We start from the raw sequence: 19,411 nt of genomic DNA on the forward strand, positions 1-19,411 counted from the left end.
ACTCAGGTTTCCAAATAAAACCCATAAAGACTCCTCCAGCCCATCTCCTCTTCTTTCTCCTTGATGGTCCCGTGAAGCTGTGTTTGCAGAAGAATCTCGGTGAACTTTCTGCATGAGCAGTGAATCACTGATGAAGTCACGAGGTCTTGTGCCCCGCATGGCACCAGGATGGTCTGGCCTTAAATCGAAGAATGTACAGAACACCGGTAGTGTCACGCCTAATATCACATTATATCTCTGTCTGGATTAGTGGAAGTTTCTTTGACCTCCGGCTCAGTCAGACCTCTGCTTCGGTTCGGTTTTCACTCTGGGAAATCCAGACAGACAAACCCACTGCTCTGTCTGCTGCTCCTACCTGTACTTCATTAGCTCAAAGGTTGAGTTTAAGGTTAGTTTTCCCTTTACTTCACACTGACCATCCTGCTGAGAGTATTTGCTCCTTGTACACCCATTTCCTCTCAGCATGTTGATGTCTGTGATTCTAGTTTTGTAGTGGTGGAGGAGCCTACAGTAGATCATTCTTGCATAGATTTTGTGAAAATACTTCTTTTTTTTTCATGGGATGAAACTAGCAGATTTTCTGAGATGGTATGAAACAAAGTGGCAAAATCTAGAGCTAGTCACTGTGTTTCCATTGACCAAAGTATTGTACAAATTGGAAAATTTGCTTAATGGAAACGCATCAATTTCGAAAACACTTAAGTGTTTTGATTTAAAAAAAAAAAAAAAAAAGCTAGGATGAGGTGTCGTTTTTTTTGGTTGTGTCTAAACTAGTGTGTTTTGCAAAATTGCATTGGAAGCACTTTTTTTTTTTTTGCATCACAAGTTATGAGATCCACAGTCCGATGTTGCTGTTGGTAGAAAAACGAAGGAGACGACAGGAAGTGGTAGGAACATGATATCATGGCATGTTTTTTCATTATATTTTTTTAACAGACATTCACATGTGATTTAATTGAAACACCGCAATTGCAAAATTTGAATTTTTTGTTACCGGAATATCGACAGAATTTTACGCACATTTGCAATGGAAACGTAACTAATATTTACAACAAAAAAAACGCCAAACAAAACAGAAGTCATGGAAAATCCAGAAGACATGAACACTTACCTGCTGCAGGAAATATACATATAATTAATCAATTCTTGTAAGAATGCCTCTTAAAAAATCTGATCTGTGCTTTTCGTGTCTTTTCCGTGTCAATGTTTGAACGGGACAAAGCTTTTAGCAGACATGCTAATATATCACTGTATATAAATGATTTATGCCTGCATGCACCTTGTCTGACAATGAGTCACATGATGAGGCTTATTTATTTGCAATATGTCCTGTAGACCATAACAGTCTTAAAAATTCATGTAGGACAAACGCACATTATAATGTGTCACACTTACTGAGCTCAAATGTAACAGATTTTGACATTAATAACCCTCACACTGGTTCTGCAGGTTGAGTGCTGCAGAACCAATTTTACAATGCAGCACTAATTAAAAGCTGGAGGAGAATCACATCAGAAAGCTCTAGAGAGATCAGTCTAGCTGGTGTGAGCATGTCTGGTTTCAGAACAGAATGAAAAGGATGAAGGAAAGCAGAGTGTTTAAGACATGATCACAGCTCAGAAAAAGTTAAAAAATAAGACCTTTTGTTTCAGGAGCAGTCACACTGAATCATTTTTATGCTTTACATTTATCATGTCACCTTTTGTGAGAACGGTACATTAGGTTTTCACACGGAATAAACTCAAACTGATTCAATTTTGCAGCTCTTTCCTGGTGACAAAAGTTTTGTCTGTGACAGTCGATAATTGCAAACTGTGAACTTGTAATATGATTTACTCAGTGCAAGATGCGAGTGCATTGATGGCTTTTCTTTTCAGGTCTTGTTGATGCAGCTTCACTTATTGAATTAACAGTCATTGTTTTTGTTAGGTAAATTGTTGAGGTTCCTGGTGAGTCAAATGCTTATGATCCCTAAACACATGAAGCCGGGCTCCAACCTTCCTCTTTCTCTTCTAAAGACCCCGTTGGCCTTTTATTAACCTCATTAAAGCTAGCAGTGTTATTCCAAGCCGGACCTGCAGGTTCTATCAAGGTTTACGGCTCCCACACAGCAGTTAAAGGTGAGGACGCTTCAGCCACGCACAGCTGCAGAGGAGGAGGCTGAAAGACGACACATGGAAATGTTTGAACGGGACAAAGCTTTTAGCAGACATGCTAATAACCACCGGCTGGATGTGGTAAAGGAGATGGCTGTATAATAACACTGAGTAATGAGATACAGATAATCTGTAAACCACTCTGTGTCTTCATTCTGGCATAGCTATCACAGCCATACAAGTATATGGGCATGTATAGAGGAAAAAAAAAGTTTCCATCCTGAAAGAAAAGAATCCGGAGCATCTGGTCTTTGGTCGGTTTCAGATTGTTGGAGACATTTGGAGGTTTTTGAGGCCGACTTGGTCTGTGCTGAGGGGGCTGGTGGATCCTCTGGGAGCTTCAGACATTTGTCCTGATCAGTAGCCAGCAGGCGGCTCACTGCCACACTGATACTGTACCAAAATGCTAGGATTTGTTGCCACTGGAAGAGCTCCCAGTTTCCAGTTAGATCAGAGTGGTTCTAAATTTCCACTTCATCTTTACAACTGAATAACAGTATCGTCAAAGAAAGCAGATGGATAAAAAATAAATACAGAGAGCGCAACAGAGAGGGACAGACGAAGAGCAATGACATCTTTTATTTGTTTGAATATGCAGAATTCTTCTTTTTATTGAGTTATGATGATTTCCTTCCTCCGTCATGCTCTTCCAAACCTGAGTATTAAATCACTTATTGTTGGGCTGGACATGCTCACTTACATTACAGGCAACCTTAAAACAGCTTCTCAGTATTACACATACACAAATCATGGGACTGAGTGTTATATTTGTTTTTAGCATTTATCGACTACTTGTTCTCCCCCCCCCCAAAAGGTGAAATGTGGATGCAATAACTTGATATAACCTTATTTTAAAGAAGGATTGTGTGCACAAGTTAGAATTTCTACTTGAAATCTCACAGGGTAAAATGTATACATACAGATTTTTATAGATATGTGTGTATACTGTGAAAACGTATTTACCCCTTTACAGAGTTGCTATTTTTCAACTCTGTCACTGTATGATCAAACAAATTTTAATTTTGGACATTAATACAAACGCATATATACATATGTTAGTTTTCAAATTATTATTCATTCAGAGGAGAAAAGTTATCTAAACCACCTGAGCCCTATAGGAATAAGCTATTCCCCTCTTAACCTCATAACTAGCTGTGTCATCCTTGGCAACAATGACTGACTGATAACTGGTGATAAGTCTTTACAGAAGTCTTTTAATTCAGCCATGTTGAAAGGCTTCCAAGTATGAACAGTGGGTTTAAAGTGTTTTGGTTGATTGTTCTGCTGCAGAACCAAAGAGGAATTGGGCTTAAGGTTCATGTAATGATGGCTGGACATCCTCCTGCAGGAATTCCTGGTAGAGAACAAAATTCATGTTTTTATCAACTATGACAAGTCACCTGGGACACAAAGCAGCCCCAAACCCCAAATCAAAGGCAATTTCGGAGAGGTAAATAAACAAGTACAAAATAACCAGTCCAGTTTGTTTTGACCATTGTCCGCAATAAACCTGTGTTTAGACTTTGCTCTCATGAGCTGTCCTAATCACCTCACTGTGGTTGAGTTTAAATCTGCAAGTCATTTCCTGATGGTTATTTTGAAGCCCAGTTTGAGTGAGTGTTCTACAATATCCACCAAACTGAAGACTGGAGCCGAGAAACGACCACGTACCTTCTGCTGCTCCTGAAACCACCAGCTCTCAGTCTGGTTCTCTTTAGAGGGAATTTGAAATATTTGTTCCCTCTTTATGACGCCTTGCTGATGTCTGAAAGGCCGTTTGAATTTCAGGCACGCGTTGTTCGGAGATGACTCGGATTCAGTCATGTGCTTCCTCTCACCGCCACCGACCCACTCTGTTTGGTTTCAGCTCTGTAAGATTTTTTGTTTTTTTTTAAGGGATTGTGGAAAAATGTCTGCAAAAAGTCAGAAGAGCAACAGAGATCATTTATACACTTTCCAAAACACAGAAGCACACATCCACTTCAGTCCAAATATGAGTGTTTACATGCAAGGAAAAATGTGCGGCTGTAAAGTACAATGACCACCGGTTTAATGGAAAAAGTCTCTTGAATGGATGCTTCATCCGATCCTAAAAGCACCTGGATTCAGAAGATGAGTGGTGGGCGTTTTATTTGTTTCGGGGGGGCGGAGAGATTGTCGGGACAAAAAATGGAAGCGAAATGCTGGATGAACCTTTTAAGGTGACGATAACAGGTGACATTCCTTGAAAAAGTTAATTACATTCTTGCACAAAATAATTCTTGGATAACGAGATTTTAGTCTGCTCAGTTCCTTTTTTTCCTTTCAGAATGAGTTGTTTTAGGGCCTCTTGTCACTTTAAATCCAAATAAGCTGCTGCTGGCCACGCCCCCTCAAGTCCATGTTTACACTCACACATGAAAATGGCAGCAAACAAATGTGCAATTATACATTGGTGCATTTTTGAAAAGCAAAAGTGGAGCCTCCTGCACAAGAATGCAACAAGTGGTTTCAGGATGGAAAGTCAACAACAAAACCTTTGTCTTATCCAGCAGCCATTGCACAGCAGAAAAACCAGCTGACGAAACCTGCTGGCGCTCAGCTTGAGTTGCTAGGTGAGGGGCGGTGCCTGCCGATTTGTGATGTTGCATTCAGCAAGTTTCTGAAACGTCTCATTTTTTCAGACACCAAAAAATATAAACCTATTGCCAAAAAATGGTTGGGTTTTTTTCTTTTTCAAGCGCTTGTGTTGTTTTTAGAAGCAATAGAAACCTAAATGGAAGTACAAAAATGTACAACATGTGAGTTTTGCATAATAGGTCTCCTTTAACTGCTGACTTTTGCTTTTCTTGATGTGCGTTTGAATGCTTTGGTTGTACTTTCAGCTACTTCTTAAACCTGTGATGTTAAAAAGACATCACAGGTCCTCTGAATGTATTCACATGCCTACATTGTCATTTGATGGGGTGCACATATTCATGAGTATACATAATATTCATCTTTTTTTTAAATTTCTGTTGTTTATTATCAACCTGCAGGTATTCACATGTGTCAGTGATTGTTACCTCTCTGTGTGCTGACGTGTTCGTTTTCCTTCTCTGCAGGTCTGTATGCGCTTCTGGCAGCCCTGCCATCCCAGCTGCAGCCCCATGTCAGCCGTCCAGAGGACAACACCTTCCTGCAGGACATGTTTGGGGAGAGAGGTCTGCACTCACTGGTGAAGGTAAAGACATACAGATCTCCTTCAGAGTTGTACTTCTATTTGCATTTTTTAAGACTGACACCCAGGTTCATCCTAATAGAACATCAGCAGAGAGGTTTCATCATTGTTTACAAGCAATTATGTCAGATTTTCGGGAAGACTTAATATTTATAGCTATGACTCATTATCTTACTTGCGTAGTTCTTTCCAAAATACTGTATGTTACATTCTGATCAGTGCCTGACTGATAGTTGCACAGTATTTTATTGTCTCTTATTGTTACCATCGAAGTTAAGATGGAAACGGTTCTGATCCAGACAGTATTCTGTTTCCTATGTTTTCTACTTGGTACTGAGACGTAAAGCAGCCGTCAGCGAACCGACCCAATGTTCAGACCTCCAGACACCAAACAGTCCAACTATCTCAGCTTACAGCAGAAACTCAGTCAGAACCAAAGTTCAGGAGACCCTGGCTAATGTCAGCAGTGCACTGTTAAAAAAACATTCTCCACAAGTTCCAGCTGTTATTAGTCAAGGCAACAACTGGGATAGTTTGCAAAACTGTACGCTGCAGAGAAAACACACATCCTGTTAATCTGACAGATTTCCCATCATGGAAACACTCAGGCCTCACCTGGTTCAGAAAGGCTCCTCAGGTTCTGCTGCTTCTGTCTGGAGGCCAAGAACCAGAGGAGGTGATGGAGATGGAGAGAGGACAGCATTCAGTCCCTGATGAGGACGTGTCTCTGATCTCTGATCCCCGTCATGCTGGTGGAGACTCTACCAGAGCTTTGGGATCAGATGATTTCATCCAGATGAATCACTTCTCCTTGTTCTCCAGACTTTTCATCAGTTCAGGAACAGAACCGACAGGAAATGGGAGCTCTGCTGTGGAGAGCTAACTAGCATAACTAAACCAACACAGCCCCTCAGCACAGCTGGCTAACTAGCTAATTTAGCTAGTGTTGGTTTAGCAAATTGTGCAGCATATTTGCTAAATCTACTAGCTAATTTTAGCTAATCTAAATTAGCTAGTAGATCTGATCTTGATGAAAGCAGGTCACTGAAGGAAATTTTTTATAAATTTCGCCTCACTCATTGTTCTACTGCCAAGTTCTCACTCCAGAAAAATCCACAGGAAATCTAAAGCAGTGTTCAGTTTCCACCTGCCTCAGGTGGAACTCTCTCCTCTGACCAAGTTTCTGTCAGCAACCTTTAGGCGGCCTCTGAGATCCCTCATTTTGTGGTCAGTCAGCTTGCCATAAATCCCTCTCCTGTTAGCTGCTAATAGGCTTGGCTCCTGCTTCGTTCTTCCTCTGCATCATTGATGTGGCCTCTCCAGTTTGTTCTGCACAAAGTGCTGCAGACCTTTAATGATGGCTCACCTTGCTGCTGGGGATTCATGGACCCAAGTGGAAAGTTGAGACGGTTTTCAGTGAATGAGCTCATTTCCAGTCTGTAGCTGTTGGGTACCAGGCAAACCACTCGCCTCCCAGATTTGACTCACCCTATGATATTCATCTCTGGAAACTCTGGAAGCCAAACACAGCCAGACCGTTTTCCCATTATGAACTTAATAAACGATTTGACCCTGTTTTCTGCTGTCATGTAGAATCACAGAACAATGAATAAAATGTATTTTGATTTTGCTAAAACCCCCTTAAGTTTTTAACGTGTACAAGCAGGAACCTGCATACAGCCTATTTTCCACCTAAAACACCTGCAAAGTGCATATCCTGCTTTGGTCACAGGAGAGTCCATAGGTAGTTTAAAAGTCCTCTGAGGTGTTTGACCTTTGACCTGAAGCAGCCCTCAGCAGCACTCTGAGGTATTTTGACAAAATAAAGATGGATGTTCAGCTTCTGTTCCTTGTTGGAACGTCGTCTAATCCATGTTCCAGGTTTTTTTTTTTTTTTTTTTCAGACCACAGGTCGTTTTTGGAACTATTCTGTTTGTTTAGTTTTTATTCCACAGAACAGATTTTTAATCAGCAGCAGCACTGCCTCACTGTGTGGACAGAAAGTGTTCTGCTCAAAGTTTAAACGCCATGAATGCGTCATGGACAGAAGCTTGGAAAGCCTCCTGAACAGTAAATAAAGTGTTTGCTCACAGAGGAGAAATTCCTCAGTAAGTGGAGGTGGAGGAGCAGCAAGTAGCTCAACAGATGTTCCTGGGACTGTGGTATGTTGGAGCACTGAACACACTGGCAGCCTCACTCACTCCTTTCACCAGGTTTCCTCCATAGACAATGATGAGGACTGATGAAGGAAGCGGAGTCGCTCCTGCAGCAGAAGAAGAGATAGAAGAGTCTTGGTGCAGGGTGGAGAACCAGAGGGGTAATCGGCAGCTACAGAGGAGCTCTGCAGATCTTACTAGCTCAGTGAAATGAAAACTGCAGTAGTCGTCCTTCAGCAGCAGCATTTAATAGAACCTCTTCCTGCCCTCATCTGTGCTTTACTGTAAATTCTTCACGTCACAGCGGCATCACCGGTCCACCTCTGTCTGCTGCAAAACAATAGAAATGTAACAGTGCATTCACACCAGCCCTGTTTAGTCCGCTTTAATCGAACCCTTGTCCGTTTGTCTAGAACGTCCAGTTCGTTTGGGGAAATGTGAATGCTCAATCAAACTTTGATGTGGACCAAAAAGTGAACTCTGGTCCGCCTAAAAACCTCAGCCTCAGTTCATTTGAAGTGAACTCTTCTCTGCTCCAAAAGCAGGAAGCAGAGTACAGCACAGGGCATTTTGGGTAAATACAACCAAAACAAGCAGGAGAGTCTAGAACTAGCTAGAAATGTCTCGTGGAAATCCTACAACCGCTAAAATCTGACGCCACTCCATTTGTGTTTATATTCTGTGAAGACGGGATTTGCGCTCAGTGTTTTCTTCAGAGGTTTTTGTGTAATTTCCTTCAGTGGTTCTTGGTTCAGTGCCACCACAGGCAAGGAGGTGAACAGGCTTTACCACAGCAGCTGAAAATGGAATAAATGTTGCAATTTTGGTCCTCAATTGTAAAGAGTCAGGTGTGAAAACACTCTTAAGTTTTACTGTGTAAATAAGTGACAGTGAATCTTGCACTTTTATCACAATATTTTTTAGAGATTTATCTGCATGTGTGTGTTTTGTTAATCTTCTGCTGCAGACATGGAGCTTGGAGGCGTTTCTATGTCACCATAGAGCTTTCTGTATTTTCAGCTGGAGGCTTCATGTCTGAAACCAGACCTACTCTGTCCACATTTTGGGCAGACTGGGGATTTGGGGAGTTGCTGCTGGGGGTGGAAACTGGTCCCAGTGTGTTCTGTGATGAGGGCCCACAGCGACCTGCAGGTTGTCATTATAATAGCTTCAGTGCTGCTTCTAAATCAGAATGCCAGAGCCATACAGCTCAGAACCACTCTGTATGGAGGATGATGTGTGATGTGCTGCTCCAAAATTCAACATTGGACTGATAAAAGTGTTTCTGTCAGGACTATAATCAATGTTTGCACACAGTTGAATGTGTTCGCCTCCAACTTTCCATTTCAGTAACTCCTCAGAGAAACAGCTTTTGTCTCTCAACATTAAACAGCTGCAGTCCTGAAGGTGATATGGAAAAAATGAGCCTGTTTACTGTGGAAATGATTAGAATGCCTCTGTGGCCTATGAGCTTATAATGTGCTGCTGGAAAATCGGTTGATTTGTAAAGTGGATGCACGGGTTATAAAAATCCACTATTGGAAAAGCATTTTGTTTGTCTAGACTTTTAAAAACACCAGGAGTTTAATTTAATTCCTAGTGCTCAAATCAGAAAGTGAGAGAATCACAACGAGCTACTAAAATAAAATAAAATAGCTTCTAAAATAAAATAGCTCAATTAATATAAGGAAAAAACTGCAAGGACAAATAATTGACAAACAACCTATTTCTAATTATATGAAAACATCTTCACCTAATCTGACTTTACCACCTTACTTGATTTAAGGACAAAGTGGGAGGAAAGAGTTTGAAATTCTTTCTTCCACATTGGTTCCAGATGCAAGACAGAATTTTTTCCACCTCACGTCAGAATGGTAACATCACAGTCTGCGGATTTCTGCATAAAGTTGCTCAAAAATCAGTTTTAAAACTTAAAAGTTTCATCTTTGCTGCTTCTGTTTGCGAGTTCACTGCAGATCCAACCACTTGGTCGTCTCACACACCGTATATATTTTTTAATAATTCTTTGCTATTTTTTTTGTTTTTATTTAAGAAAATGTCAGGCAGCTAAGCTAACCTAACATTGATAATGTAAGTTACAGAATTGTATGAACAAACCCTATTTTTACTTAAATATAAACTGGTAAAATCTGATGCAGCGTTGAACCTTTTAAGCAAATATTCTATTTGTTTACACTGTTTTTTTCTCTTGTCAGTCATATCGTTTAAACAAAATCTCTAGACCGTTTAAATAGAAAAAAATGGCTTTCTGAATGGAAAATTGTGATCCTAAAAATCGAAATTAAGTGGAATTGCTCGACACTGAAAGATTTGCATCTTCAACCAGGTCTCAGCTTAAAATTCATGTTTGGGAGATTTGACTGTTGGCTAAAATGAAGCAGGTGGAAGACATGTCTACACAACACCCCCAAAAACTGTAACATAGTCATAATTAATAGTCAAAGTTTCAAAACAAATCAGAGCTTTATTAGTCAGGAATAAAAAATAAAAAACACAAATTCTAGCTACATTAGCATCAGACCTAAAGGTGTGAAATAACCATAAACATGTATTTTCAGTCTATTAGAGATGATCGTGTTTCTTAATTGAGGAGAAAATATTTGAAGAATCTCCGCTCTCAGGCATTTTATCCCAAAGTTTGACATAAGTGTTTTGTTTTTGTAGATCCATGAACGGCTGCAGCATTATGAGGAGAGCAAGCCGGCTCCAGTCCTGGACAGCGCCGCAGTCCTGGCCCAAGACGTAAGCTTCTTCAGCTCCTCTTTCCACCCGTTTTACGTAGTGATGGCTGCCGGATGGAAGGAAACACAAATGTACAATGGTTCTGTAACAATGTTTGTTGGCCTCTGATCAACTTTTAGAAAAGTTATTTGGTTTCCGTGCCAAAACCAGAAAACCAAAATTTTGAAAAGGGGAAAAAAAAAAAAAAAAAAAAAAAAACTCAGAGTGCGAATCATAAGCCCCATTTTCTCTTTTACCAAGTCTCCCTCCTTCCCAATTACATTTCTTTTTTCAGCTGAACTACAGACGGTTACCTTTGTGCTTCCTTGTAAATGCCCTGCAAAGCGTCTCTCTGGGGTTACTGGATATCAGGCTGGAGCCCAGAGAGCATCTCTGAGCCCGCCACAGACCCGAGTCTCCTGTCGGCTCAAACACGGTGTGTTTTTTTAAAAAAACGGATCGTTTTCAGCCGTCACGCCACTTCGACTGAGCTCTGCTGAAGCTGTGGCCGAGGGCGAAAGAGAACGCAGAGAGATCCACGGTTTGATTCATCTCAGGCTCTGGTTTCAGCCAACAGGGCTGAATTTACTGGCTAACACAAAGCGACACTTCAACCCGGCCTGGTTGCTCAGGGTTCATTTCTCTCTGCTGATCCAGATATAATACAGTATGAGTGAAGAGATCCTGTCAAAGGTACTAACATCTAGTGTAGGCTGAACTCTGGTCCTTTCATCACTGGATGTTCTGCTGGTTCACTCAGTTGAATTCAGTTTATCTATATGGCACCACTTCACAAGCAAGGAATGTTAGAAAAACAAAAAACAAGAGAAAATGAAATTTCATCATTCAGACTTAATCAAAGTCAAGAACTTGCGTTCCAAGTTGATTCTAGATTTAATCGCGATAATTTTCAGGACATTTCATCGTCCAGCAGAACTTGTTACCATGACAGACCTAGTTACGAGACTCGTTGACGCCAACATAATCTTTCAGCTGCAGGCTGCAGGTTTCTTTGCGACGAAATCAAATCTGATCCTCACAAGTCTTTGAAGAAAAACCTGATGTTCAGTGAGCCACATTTAGCTGCTCTGCTTTTTGTCCAGTTGAAATGTTATTTATTTTCAGCGGATTCTGGTCTATTTCTTTTAGGTTGGCTTTTTAATCTGTTTAATTTGGACAAGACGTTGACCCGCTGGGGTAATGCGTGGGTAGCGTTACAGAAGCTGCAGCTCTGCTTCCTGATCTGAACCCTGGCTCGTATCCTTGCTCCCTTGCAGAAACCTCTGGTCAGCTTCACAAAGCTTTTATCACCTTTCCTGTTGTTGCAGCAAAATCCACTGGGTGTCCTCAGTGACCTGATGTGTAGCCCACAGTCAACAGAAGTTAGAGATGAGGCTAATTACTTATTGACTTTGTGAAAATTTAATTAAACTAACTTTTGTTTTTGCCTTGGTTGAAAACAGCACCTGTTTTCTGTTGATCATCCAGTCTGCTCTTTTATTGTCCCCCAGGTTTTTCCAAACCCACATGTACTAGATTTCCTCATTCTTCAGTTTCCCTCCTCCCCCCTTTTCTAGCATCAGTTTGTTGAAGCAGGACTGATTCTGACCTCTGCTGCTATTTATTAATCCAGTGTTTTCCCTTCAGGGAACGGAAACTAGTGGAAATAATGAAGATGTTTCCCCTCGTGCTTTCTCCCCCAACTCTCCAACCTCTGCTGCCTTGCTCCTGCAGCCGTTACTCAGAAATACTTTCTCCTTCATCTTGCTGAGCTTTACGTCTGATGCTTGAATCTTCTGTCCTCCTGCTTGATGACGACTCAGACAGAGAGATGATCCATGTGTCTCTTGGTGCTTTAGGTGCTAAACTTATCATCCTAATGCCAGAGAGAAACTTCTACGGTTCTTTTATTTCCTCTGGAAGGATTTAAAATCAACTCATTAACTACAACTAATTGTATAAATTTTTCACTAACAATATGGGTTCTCTGCATTTTTTCTTTTTCTGTCTTGAAGCAAACACATAAACTTTAGTATGGCAATTGGAGGTTTCATTTTAAATCTCTTCCACTGTCTGAATTGACCGCCATCACTAGACATGTGCCAGGACTTCATCTGTACCAGCTTTCCTTTGGGCTTGACTTTCATCAGCTAATCTCCACACCTCCTGGATGTTCTTGCTGCTCTGAAATCTTCCTGTAGTTCCAGAATCTTCGTGCTGGGAGATCGTCCTGCAGATTTCATCTTGAGCTCCTGCTTCCTCACTACAAAAGCATCCCACTAAAATATATCATGGCTTTGTCTTGGAACTCAATGTAAAATTTGTATTTTTTTTTATTATTCAGAATTGTTCTAGAATTAGTGCCTAAACAGTGTAAAAAATCATTAAGGTAGAAAAGAAGTTGACCTGATTTGGGTGGTTTTTGTAACCACATTAAGTTCTTCGTCATGAGGAATTCCAGCTTCTCACTGTGTTGTATTGTTGTTTTTTTTCTGAGTTCAGGACCATGGACAGAGCCCGAGAGGTGATTAGATCTGTGAGCCCCACTGTGATGACAGCACACAGAGATGTTGTTCATAAAGCGTTCAAAGAATGCCAAGTTTCCCATGAAACCTTTTTTCATAACCAGTTGTAAATCTGCTGATTAAAATCAATTTACTTCAAATTTCACCTGCTTGTAAGATGTTTGAACCTGAACTCAAGCCACAGCAAGTCAAGGAAATAAATCTGTTACGTTGCTGTTTACTATACTATATCATGTATGGTTATTGTCTTAAAGCTTATTTGAGTCACCGTTCTGTGTCTATTCTCTTTTAGCTTTCTGAGCAACTTGAAATAAAGTCTGAAAATGGAGACATTAAAGAACTCACCAAGCTACTGGAAAACCCCCATGTGAAGGTAAGAACCATGCCTGCCCTTTTCTGTTAGAACTGAATAAACTGAAATAATAAATCCTTTTCTGAATGATTAAATTATTATAAAAATTGGCTAAAGAATTAGTAGTTTTGTATTTGTGTCTTTTCTGTTTTTGAGTCATCAATACTAACGTGAACCGCAAACGGCTTCAGGCCTTTTCTCTTGTTTTTATTCTTGGCTGCAGCCGCTGACCTCATTAACCAGACACAGACGGCTCCAAAATAAATGTCCACACTTTTTACTTTTTAATCCTGAACTGGAGGCCGTCCATCAAATCCTCCAGGTGTCTCAGCCAGACAGAGCTGGCTTCACCCTGAAGGATCAGGCTTCTCACCACGTTGTCCTCAGGATTATTTGGCTTTTGCCAGAAACAACACTTCACTCTGAAGTTCTGTCCCAGCAGATCAGACACACAGACGCACATCGATAGTCAGTGTGTGTCAGACTGTAGGGGTGTGAACAGATCAGTTATCTCCAAAGATTCAGGCTCAGAAGGAGATTTTTCAAGTCTGCACTGATGACAGGAATTCAGTTGCTTTGATTAATTCCAAAAGGAAAGCTGACAGTTTCTCAGAATGTATCCCGACCTCTCCTACCGTGCTACACGGAGAGATGGTGATGATCTGCTCTGTCTGTGACAACCCCAAAGAGAAAAGAGCTGACAGATGACAAATGACAATGGCTAAGGTCAATCCATCACAGCATAAAGCTGGTAAAAGCCATCTGCTGTAACTGATGAGGTGAAAAAAGGTGGATGAGGCCGAGGGTTGGCTTAACACTCCCGCACAGTGAAAATAACTGTTTAAAAGATTGTGTTTCCATGGCTTCCATCCATGTTTTCATCACTTTTTTTGAAGAATATTCTCCTGTTCCCGCAAAGCTCATCGACGTTCTGCAATTTAGTTTTCTGTAGATCTATGTGCTTCATATCAATATCTCCCCCAGACTGTTGTCTAATGAAAATAAAAATGAATCTAAAATTTTTATCCTTCAATTAAATATGTTTCACAACATTTTCAGCCAGGCTTTATTACCTCTGCAAATGGAAATCTCATCAATCCACAAGAGTAAAGTTCCTTTATTTTTCATGGTAACGGGACGTAAAAATGTTAGAGGAAAACATCATCAGGACCACAGTAGCTCTTATTCTCGGTAGAGGTGGATATTTCAGCATTATATTTTGCTACTGTGTATTTATGCATTTGCATAATTAATTAGTTGTTTACTTCTTCCCAGTGGAACAATCACTATGATGGATTTAAAAAGATTAGTTTAATTTATTTCTCAGTGCTATGATTTTATTTCCCATTCAGATGGAAACAGTTCATCTAAAACCATGAGGAAATCACCATTGTTTTAATGTTTTACATGTATTATTGGTAAAACTTAATAGCTATGTAAACTATTCATTGTTTATACATAAAAAATTACAACCCAACTCTAACAACAATAATAAGACAAACAACTGATCAGCTTGAGAATATTGACATACTTGGTATGTCTTTTGGAAGAAAAGTTGACAAGGAGACTTGGTGGTGGAATGAGGAAGTGCAAATATGGGTCCTGAGAAAGGGAGCAGCTAAGAAGAAGTGGGACAATGTGAGGACTGAAAAGAGTCACCAAGAGTTCAGGGAGATACAGCATAAAGAGAAGGTAGAGGTATCTAAGGTCAAACAAAGTACATACACTGACTTGTATAAAAGGCTGGAGAGTAAGGAGGGAAAGATGGACATATACAGGTTGGCGAGGCAGAGAGATCGAGACGGGAAGGATGTCCAACTGGTCAGAGTGATTAAGGACCAAGATGAAACTCTACTGACAGATGCAAAAAGTGTGATAAGGAGATGGGAGGAGTACTTTAAAAAGTTGATGAATGAAGAAAATGAGATGGTGGCAATGACTAAGAGGCAGAGCTGGAGGTACCAGAGATGAAGATGTTGAGGTTCTCTTTGGAAGTGACAAGGATGGATAAAATCAAAAATTAAAACACCAGAGGAACAGCTGATGTCAGATGTATTGGAGATAAAGTCAGAGAAGTCAGACTGAGATGGTTTGGACATGTACAGAAGAGAGACACGAATGCATCGGTAGAAGGATGCTGAGGATGGACCTGGCAGGCAAGAGACCTAGAGGAAGACCAAAGAGGAGATTTATGGATGGAGTAAAAGAGGACATGAAGGTAGTTGGTGTGAAAGAAGAACATGCGGAAGGTAGGATTACTTGGAGACGGATGACTCGCTGTGGCGACCCCTAAAGGGACAAAGCCGAAGAAGCTTGAGAATAACGATCCCTTCATCAGAGTCTAATGGTTTTGGGGAAAGAATGCTCTCCTTGGACCAATCCGGTGCCTCCATTTGAAAGCAGAGTGGGCCGCTGACTGGGCCAAGAGGGTTTAATAAGAGGCTGCTGCCAGGAATGTCCAGCAAGTTTATTTAGTAGAGTTCTCTGATCTGTATTTCTACCTTAATTATTTATTTCTAATGAACACAATACAGATTAACAGAGATTGAACCGGGTACCTGGAGAACAAGGATGAGTTTTCCTTCTCTTCATCTTTCTTCTCCAGGAATCCAACTCTAGATCTCATTGGTCAGCTAATTCACCAACTCTGAAGTATAACAACACCGACTAACTCGTATCAGCCCAGCAGGAATGCTTCCCTCTAGAGACCTGAGTGTGTAAAACATTTGGACCTGTGTTCTGCTCCATGTCGGTGATCAGCAGCCAGGACACGCTCCATGTGCTCCCCAGTCAGCTGCTGCTGCAACTTCCAAGAAGGTTTCTACAGGGAATCAGTTGTGGCTCTATTCCAAGTTGTTGGGAGGGGAGGCGGACGGCAGATCCAGGTTTAAGGAGGATCCGTGGATGAACGTAAAACCGCAGGTTCTCCGGTTTGGTCTGTTTGACAGAGTTCAGAGGTTCCAGTGGGGAAAGGCTGAGATAAGATGGAAGGAAATAAAACTGAACTTTGTTGGAAAAACAAAATTTAAATCTCAAACAAAGTTTGTCGATAAAGTTTTTAAACAGTTGAGGTCAAGTTGTGTTTAGGTTTGATTTTCTTGTAAATCAGAGGTCTGACTTTCAGCCAGCAGTGGAAGTGGAACAGAAAGGATACATAAAACAAAGCAAAAGATGTTTCCAGAACTCTAAGGGTTGATTCTGATTACCAGCATGGCTGACCTGAGATCAGCTAACATGACTGACAGTCTGTCATCATAAAGAGCCAAAACAAAACATAGATCCAACTTGAAACTGAAACAGAACCTCCAGTTTTACTGTCTGTTTCACCAGAGGATGTTATGAAACTGGAGCCTGATTGGGATCCAACCTGCAGCTGGTTTCCCTGAAAAAGAGGAAAATGAAATGAAGAAGAGGAGAGCTCAGAGTTAGAATCTGTTTTCTTCTGATGTGCAGACAGAGATATTCTTCCCCTCTGGTTTGAACTGAGAACCTCCTGCTGCTCTCTGTACATTCAGCTGCTGTTCTAGAGCTGCTGCTGGTTTTACTGCAGATTGATCCCATTCCCATCAGCTTACCATTTGTGCTCATCTGCAGAAACAAACGTTTTCTGGTGATCAAAGAAAATGTTGATGAAATCATCCTCAGAGAGAGAAGAAAGACCAATAAAATTCAGGAGCACATTGTATGAGAAATTCATGAAAGACAAAGAAGAGACAGGAATGAAGGTGTAGATATTTAACCTGGAGCACCAACAGATAAAGAGCTTCACAGGGATAAAAGATAAAAAAAAAGAAATGCAATAGAACTTAGATTCTTTTACTAGACAGTTATTTTCTGTTTCTTCAGACATACCTGACAGGTTTCAATTGTGATACCTCTGACAAAGATGGAAGTATGCCATCAAACATGTCGTGTATGCCTGAAGACACATAAAAAATAACTGTGTAATAGCAAAGTAATCTTTAAGACTGTATCATATATAGACACAATGAATTTCATCAATAAAATTGAACTTGTTTTTACGAGAATTTCAACACATCTTTAAGTTTAAGTTCTACGTCGCACTCGTTTTGTCAGGGATATGAGGTGGAAATTGCCCCCAAAAATCCTTTCTATGTACCTTGATTGAGACATGCAGTCATTAAAATGTGGATTAAAGTTCTACATTGTTCCACTTTATTTTGCTAAGTGGACCCAAGTTCAATTAACTAAATAAAGTAGGACCAAACTAGCTATTTAAGCAAATCAATAGATTTCCAGTTTGACTGTTAACTTGAACTGGCGTCTTTTTTTCTCCCATATTTCTCTCTTCCAGAGCCTTCTGTCCGTCCATGATACAGTTGCTCAGAAGCGGTACGACCCCGAACTGCCGCCGCTGCCTGAAGACCTCGATGATGAGGAGAATTCTGTGAAGATTATAAGACTGGTCAAAAACAAGGAACCTCTTGTAAGTGACTTTTTATTGTGTGCTCAGCTGTACTGTTTACAGAAGTTTAAACGTCAGAGGAAAAGTTTGGTCTCTCCAGTCATTAATCAAATAGCTCATGGAGTCCCTTGCATCTTTTTGTTCCCTGTTGCCATCCTGAATCTATTGAGATGTTGTTGCATAAATAACCTTAGTCTTGTGATGGCATGAGTGAGGTATTTCACTACAGAGTATGACGTATACCCCATATTTCTCTGAGATGCAGGAGGCGATTGGCTTACAGTTTTAACCTGATGCTCAGGCCAGTAATGCCCCTTGCTTATAAACCAGACTATAAGAGAACCTTCAGTTCTTTCAAGCATTCATTTGTGATCTCACTATGGGAACATATACTTCTCTTTTGAATCATAACTTGTTTCTAAAGCTGACTGAAGTTCACTCTGGAGAATAGGCTCTATTGGAAGCAACTACTGTCTATTGGAGCAATAACATCTAAAGTGAAAAATGCTGCAAAGGTTTGTGGTGATGTCCAGGTTGCAGTTAATTAGATTTCCTGAACTGCCATTGAATCAGACCTAGCATGTAGCTTAGCCTCTAGCATAGTGAGCACAGGGGCCATATGGTGTCTGGAGATCTTTGCTTTTATAGGTCAAGATGATGCCAGTGAGCGAGGAACTGATTTGGACTTGGGCTTAACTGTATGTGTATTATCCCAGGAGAAAATATCTGGACCTATTTCCTTGATTCTCATCTTGTTAAGATCATCTTAAATGAATGAACTTATTCTACTTAATAGAACGGTTCAAATGGTGTGTATGGTAGTGTATCAAAAGAGCTTAGATGGGAAATTTATTAATATAGAGTACCTTTCATAAAGTGTCACACAAGAGGACACTGGGATGTTGTTTTTAGCTTGAAAACCCAAGCCTTGGTGCAGTGGAAATGAACCAGAGACCGTTATAACAGGAGGAAATGGTCTAAAGCCAAGGGTATTCTGGGTAAACACAATCAAAACAAATGCACTCGTGTATCACAAGTGGGAGAAATGGCTTGTGGTCTTTTGTCAAAGAAATTCTGTAATAACTAAAATCTGACGCCACTTAATTTTTGCAGTGTTGTAGCACTCGAGATCGGTCTTGGTCTCGAGACCGGTCTCGAGACCATTTTTTGATGATCTCGGTCTCGTCTCGGACTCGACTGCATTTGGTCTTGGTCTTGCCTCGGTCTCGGGCGCTGAGGACTCGGCATTTTATTTCAAGACCGGTCGAGACCGCAACTGTGAAAATATCACTAAACATGCAGCATACTATTCTGTTTATTCAACATCTTTGTTTTCAGTGGATTCAAAACGTACTGATTAAAATCCAACCAATAACGTGACTTGGCAATTACGTGTTTATGTAACCTTTCACTTGCACATGGCGCTCCAAGACATGCATAGTGGTTTTCTCTGAGCGGCAGAAGATGTCTGTCTAATAGTCAGTAATAGAATAGCGCTGCATAAATCATAAGAAATCTGATGGCCACAGCTAACTCGGCAGCGCTTCGCTTTCACTGACGGTGGGGACTACGTCTAACTTTTTTCGTCACTTAGAAAAGTAGCTCAAAGAAAGGTAAGCTCCGTTGTCGTGATGTTAGCAAAGCTAGCTGTATAGAGACACATAAGCATTGTGATGAAAAAAAGTTGTCACTCACTGCTCTGAATTATTGTGCGGAGGTGTTGACTGACTTGTCGCACATTATGGCAGAAAGGGGGGGGCAGAAAATGTGTTTGGAAACCACTGGGGGGGCGCAGGACAAAAGGTTTGGGAACCACTGGCATACATCTACTTCTTGCTTGTTGCTCCTTGGTCAG

The 19,411-nt window shown here is 40.7% G+C and overlaps 1 protein-coding gene across 6 annotated transcripts in view; it reads left to right on the forward strand.

The window, feature by feature from the left end:
* Positions 1-19,411, forward strand: part of mpp7a (MAGUK p55 scaffold protein 7a) — a 79,583-nt gene that overhangs the window by 31,303 nt on the left and 28,869 nt on the right. For all 6 annotated transcript variants that reach the window (XM_008438504.3, XM_008438508.3, XM_008438509.3 and 3 more), the window contains exons 3-6: positions 5,240-5,358; positions 10,197-10,274; positions 13,071-13,151; positions 17,446-17,577. In XM_008438504.3, the coding sequence (XP_008436726.1) occupies positions 5,240-5,358; positions 10,197-10,274; positions 13,071-13,151; positions 17,446-17,577 (410 nt within the window). The remainder of the gene's footprint in view (positions 1-5,239; positions 5,359-10,196; positions 10,275-13,070; positions 13,152-17,445; positions 17,578-19,411) is intronic.

This window comes from Poecilia reticulata, chromosome 20 (assembly GCF_904066995.2).
Source record: "Poecilia reticulata chromosome 20, P_reticulata-male-v2, whole genome shotgun sequence".
NCBI classification, from domain to species: domain Eukaryota; kingdom Metazoa; phylum Chordata; class Actinopteri; order Cyprinodontiformes; family Poeciliidae; genus Poecilia; species Poecilia reticulata.